The 6,000-nt window shown below is 50.9% G+C and overlaps 1 protein-coding gene across 1 annotated transcript in view; it reads right to left on the bottom strand.

Moving 5' to 3' along the window:
* Nucleotides 1–2,477: 2,477 nt before the first annotated feature.
* Nucleotides 2,478–6,000, bottom strand: part of TACR1 (tachykinin receptor 1) — a 161,698-nt gene continuing 158,175 nt past the window's right edge. Inside the window, exon 6 of the mRNA XM_045884687.3 lies at nt 2,478–5,886. Coding sequence (XP_045740643.1) covers nt 5,595–5,886 — 292 coding nt within the window. The 3' untranslated portion in view covers nt 2,478–5,594. The remainder of the gene's footprint in view (nt 5,887–6,000) is intronic.

The following is a 6,000-nucleotide window of genomic DNA, read 5'->3' as shown; positions in this document are numbered from 1 at the left end:
CCTGTCCCGAAAGCAGCTCAATCCGGGAAAGTGGGTGAGTGGGAGGTGGGGTTAGCGGGTGAAGGGCAAGTGTGGGTGGGCGGGTACGTGGGGCAGGCAAGGGGGGGATTTGGGGAGATGGGATGGGAAAGGGGACCGTTAGGGATGGGCGTTCTCGCTATCGCTCCAGATCCTCTCTTTATCGATGAGGGCACCGGGACTGTGGCATTACAACCTGGAGGCTTCAGCAGGGAGCGTGTCAGGAGGAGAGGGCTTCCAGGGATGGACTAAAGAGGGGAGAACAAAAGGAAACTGGAAATAAAAAGCGGCAGAAACAGAGAAAGGGCATGTGTGCACGCAATGCAGGGGACCCAGGTTTGAATCTGCATGAAAATCTCTGTAGCTGGGGGGTGGGGATGGGGGTGGGGGGGCGTATGTGGCCAATGTGTCATGGGAGAGAGACAGGGCGGGGGCAGCCGCGCACGCATTCATGTCAGTGCCCATACCCGGGAGTCACTTGCTTCTTACTCAGCAGCCTCTTCTCCTTGCTGGCTGAGCAGCTGCTCAAGAGGGAGGCCGGGAGCAAAGGTCGCTACCGTTTTATGTAGGATTCGGTGCTTGTGAGACAGGCCCTGCCACAGCCTCGGGCCCCTTCCTCCCCGTTTTCCTCAGCTGAGCACAGAGAAATGGGGGTGTCCCAGAACACTGCCTGGGGGGGTCAGGAAAGTGGTTTCTACAGCCAGATGCTCCCCTCACCTTTGAAGATGGATGGGAGGAACATGCTTGGTGTGGCCCCCACCTCGCCCCCCTCCTCTTGGGGTCCTGACTGAAAGCCCCCCTCAGGTTCCAGAGCTGCGGAGATCTGTCCACTCATGGACTCTCACATGCACTCATGGACGTGCACACCCTGCGGGAGGGATGGAGGGCGGGTTACCAAGGGCGGCTGCAGCTCCAGAGGCGAAGCGTCCGCAGTGGGTCTGTAGGCCGCACGGGCCCACACGGGACTAAATGAAACGTCTTTGCCTTTCCACAGGAAAATCCGTACTCCGGAGCCGGCATGACTTGTTTGCCCACAACTCAGGTTAGTCCTTCCTCAGCTAACAAATACTCATCGTTTCATGGAGAAGAGTGAGCACACCCCGTAATCACGAATTTGGTTTTTACTGCCACAAACATCTTTAACGATGTTCTACAGCTTTAAGTCATCCGCGTGTCTGGGGTGAATCATGCTCTTGTTCCAAAGCGGTTTCCAATTCCCCGACAGCCGCTCTGGGTTCTCCAAGGCCGCCTATACCGGCCACCGCGCCCGAAGGTCTCAAGGCGGCTCGGCCCTGTCCTACAAACAATTTCATTTCTCTCCTTCTCGGGAGAACAGAGGGTGGATGATTTCTTTGGGGAGATTCCGGTTTTGCACCTTTTATTACACACACATGGACGCACGCATATGCAATGTCTTACATGTGACTTGTGGAAATCTTGCAGTGGTCTGTGGATCCCTTGAAGCTTATACAAGAATATCAGTTTAAGATGCTTTAGTTTGCATGGAAACATTTTTATTATTTGTGTCTGATACTCAGGATGTTGGGTAGCTGTCCATATTCTCCTCAAAACTCCCTCTTTCAAATGCCTTTACGACCTTTGTCATTTCATGTCTGCCGACGGCCGCCCACTGCTCTTTTGGGGGAGGTGCCTGGCAGGTGAGGTGGTACAGGGTGGCCCCGGAAGTAGCAGGCAGGTTGCCAAGGTTCACAGACATTACCGTTAAGGTTTCAAATTCGGCCAGTGGTTTCCTGACATATGTTTTTAAACGCAGGGGGCTGGCCCCAAGCTCTGGTGGCAGTCATGGGGGTCCCAGCTCTCATGTCCCTTCAAAAGAGAACTGAGGGGGGTCAGCTGATAGCCCCCAGCTGCAGTGCCTCGGGATTCACGGCAGGGCTCAGCTGCAGCCCACTCTCTCCCCAGAGAATTCTCAGCCAGTGACCACCTGGGGCAAGGGTGCCAGGCCTGGCCATTTCTGCCACCGTGGGGCTTCCCTATGAGCAAACTTTGATGTTGTTGGGCCAGCTGAGAGTTTTCAGAGCTGCACCAAAGTCTGAGGCTCTTCCTGCCCATCCTCCCCACCCCGTTTCATCATAGGGGTCAGATCTGTGCCGCTCCTGCATCCTCTCCCCCCATCTTTCCCAGGTGTCCCCCCAATAAATTTCTTGCACTTCTAACTCTGTCTTGGTGTCTGTCCTGGGAGGACCTGCATGGATATAGCTCTGCTCACCGGTGACATTGTTGGTCACTTCACACAATCCCACCTTCCCTTCCCGGATCCCCACCTGCAAATAGCTCCCACCACTTGCCAACCCATTTTGTCACAGAGTTAAGTTTGTTTGGTGTTGGGTTCCATCCTTCTGGCTGTGCAAGTTAGTAGGGTTCATGATACCACCCCATTCAGCATCCTGTAGGGTCCTGAGGCTCCCTAGAGATGAGACAGAATCATGAGAGAGTCAAACACATACTTTATTTATGAATGGAAGTTCTTTCCAGGATCCTGGGTTGGAGAACAGAAACCTCAGGAATGAACCCTTCCACTTACAGGACTCTTCTCGAAAACCAGGTCAATGAGGTCAGCTCCTGAGTCCCCTTTTCCTAGGAGTCCTCCTAGTTCTTCCAAGAGAAAGGACATTCCAGTGTGTCTTTGAATTCTGGTGGGGGTGAGGAGGACAAGGATTCTTGCTCTTCAGTCCCTCCCAGAAAGGTCTCCCACCCACCCCTCAATTACTATGGTCTGATTGTGAGTCCATGATATGTATCAGCTCTTCTCTGTGACAGAATGAAGAGGAGAGATTAGCACAATACAAATAATACATTGACAGCAGCTGGATCCCACATTTTGGAAGTAACATAACAAAGATGGCCCCATGATGTCTTATATTCTATTACTACCGGACAGTATACCAAGGAAAAATGCTCAGGAGATAAACACAGGGTGACACATTGGCATAAGAATGAGACCCATGCACGGTGCAAATCATGGTGTTTCTCACACATGGGAGCTGACGACATTTTTATAAGTTCAAGTGCAGGGCGCTGGACAGTGGGTCAGAGGAAGGTTTGCTGGGCCCTCAGCAGGGATGTTCTGCCATATTTGAACTAGCCATGACCATCCAGTAGTCTCCCTTATTATGTGCAGTGGTGATACTATCCAAGCACATCCCTTCAGTTACCCTGGACTGACTGGTGGCTCCCTTGGCAACAACCTCAGTGAACTCATCGCAAAAGGCTCTCTGAAGGCCCCAGACTTTGGCCTGATTACCCACATTGAGTGTGGGTCTTTAGAATCCTGGGGAGAATGTGCTGCTCAGCTGCCTCCATGCCTGATGGGCAGTCTGGACCCACTAGGACAGGTGATTTAGCCACAGCCAGTCTGGTAGTTTCCTCAAGAGTAGGACGAGTCTTGTGTCCCCAGCTCAGGGCTAAGCGCAGAGCAGGTACTCCACAAATCCTTGTTGAATTCAACCCTCACCTCTTCAATAGAGAGGATGTTTCCAATTCTTTGACACTTTCTTCGTAGGTATGTCTCATAATCATGCTGGTTCCTTACATACCCTTCTGGAGTAAATGATCCACACACAGCACAATTCTTTATTGGAAGTATGACTAATGCTTTGGGCATTGATTTTTTTTTTCCCCTTAAATTATGTCTTTCATTCATGTATCTGCACTGAGCTGGTTTTATTTAGTTTATTTAATCTTTCCCATGCTGCTTTGCAGAATATGGCTCTTGGGTTGTTCTGGCTTATACTGTTATTTTGCGACTTCCCCAGGCCTGCCAATACCCTGGTAGAGTTCTAGCCTGCATGGCTGGGAAAGGCTGTAAAGCCCGTGAACAGCATTGGTCTCCCTCAACACCACAAATGCAGAACAGGTGCATCCATTCTTCAAACCACAAAGAGGACATGCATGGATGGTACTTGAGACTTCTGCTTTCAGCCACATCTGGACAAAGCACAAATCTGGGAGACAGAAAGATACTGCGTGCTCACCTGCTGGATACCTCAAAGCTCTAGTGGGACAGGCAGGATTCAATTCATGGCTCTTGGTAGACTGACTCCTGTGGGGTGGGTGGGACATCCCAGCCCTTATAGACAGCTGGCCAGTAAAGCCATGGGGGCAGGAAGGGAAGATTCAGAGAATCAGAAGGGAAGATATAAGGTGGCCTCTTCCCACAAGTGGGGCTGCAGGGGGAAGCCTCCTCGTTCGTTGTGTATCTGAGCACATGCCTTATGCTGGTAGAAAGCTAGGACTGCATTAGTGTCCCTGCCCTAAGATACCTCACAAGGCCAGGGCAGGGAGTCCATGTGTTTATCCTCCCTGATGGCATCTCCAGCTGTGGGACTTGGCCTGTTAACATCTGATTGGAGAGAGGCAGGCTTTGACATGAAGTCCTCTGCTCTGTCAAAGACCAAAATGTTCTAGAAGAAGGAGAGTACGCATGGTTTTAGGATAAACCAGAGAATGTTTGATATGGATATTGACACATTTTAGGAGTTGCTACTCTCCAGGAACTGGATATCAAGTCACTGGCCTTGCTATTCCTAGTCCTTTTGAGACCACCAGTTTTTGGTGAAACAAACCAAAAACTCATACAATTCTTGAACCATTGAATATTTTTTTTTTTAAAGATTTATTTATTAGAGAATGAGAGAGAGAGTGCACATGAGAGGGGGGAGGGTCAGAGGGAGAAGCAGACTCCCTGCCGAGCAGAGAGCCCAATGCAGGACTCGATCCAGGGACTCCAGGATCATGACCTGAGCCGAAGGCAGTCGCTTAACCAACTGAGCCACCCAGGCGCCCTGAACCATTGAATGTTAAAAGGGATACTTAGGTTATCTCATCCATGGTTTTACAGATAAGGAAAGAAGCTCAGATAGATTAAGTATGGCGCAGGCCTCCCGATTCTTGGTGTGTAGCTGACATTAGCTTGCATCAGCGGACATGTTCTGCCACACTGGTTGCTCAGGACCGTCCCTAGGGACAGAATGCAGATGAACATGAGGTTCTCAATCTCAGGATGTTTCAGTGCACTGAAATATTGAGGTGCCTAAAGGAAGGCATCCATGCCTCCTTTTCACAGATGCTTAGAAGACGGAGTTAAATCTTTCCTTCAGATTTTACGTAGTTCCTTCTTTTGTTCACCCTGTCGAGTGAAGGTTGATGTGAGGTTGATGTAAAGACTGGCTAAAGGAGGGTAATCTGCACATGACTGAGGACAGCTTCACTGAAGTAAGACGGGCTCCAGGTAAATCCAGGTGCTACAGGATTCCTCCTGGAATGAGCCCCCACATACAACCAAAGTTAATTTTAGAATTATGGCATGGATTGCAGGGAAAATCAAGTCCAACCTTGCCATTTTACAAGCTCAGAGAAATTCAATGATTTGCCTTGGGTCACACAGCATGGGGGATGACAAAGTCACAGAAGAATCCAGGGTGTTTTTGTTTTTTTTTTTCTCACAAGCCCCAATGTGAGGGTGTTTCTGATGGTTTCTAGATCAAGGCATTATCCATGCATGGAGTGAAGCAAGACACAGATGGTGGTGGCCGCCCCCGCTGAGGACCTGTGGTCTAGGAGAGCATGTTGGAGTAGAAGCTGAAGCTCTCTGTCACGGTCTTGGAGTCGCTGCGAGAGGAGCCATTGGAGGTCAGGTCCAGGGCCGAGGGTATGGTCTTGGGACCATCCTCTAGCTCCTCCTCGTGGGCCCCCACCACTGTGGAGATGGTGGTCTCCAGGCGGCTGACCTTATACACGCTGCCTTGGGTTTGGAGGTAACGGGTGGATTTCATTTCGAGCCCCTCGTAGTCGCCGGCACTGATAAAGGGGCAGCACCGGAAGGCATGCTTGAAGCCCAGACGGAACCTGGCGAGAGAGCAGATGGAGAGGTGACCCTCGGGGACAGCTTGCTCCCAGAGGGCATTCCCACCACTATCCCAGCTCTTGCACACGTGGACATACCCGAGCGTGACTCTCTCT

This window comes from Mirounga angustirostris, unplaced genomic scaffold, assembly GCF_029215605.1.
Source record: "Mirounga angustirostris isolate CCGP_5_RB_7025 unplaced genomic scaffold, mMirAng1.0.hap1 SCAF_10, whole genome shotgun sequence".
Lineage (NCBI taxonomy): Eukaryota > Metazoa > Chordata > Mammalia > Carnivora > Phocidae > Mirounga > Mirounga angustirostris.
This window is presented reverse-complemented; position numbering and strand designations above follow the sequence as displayed.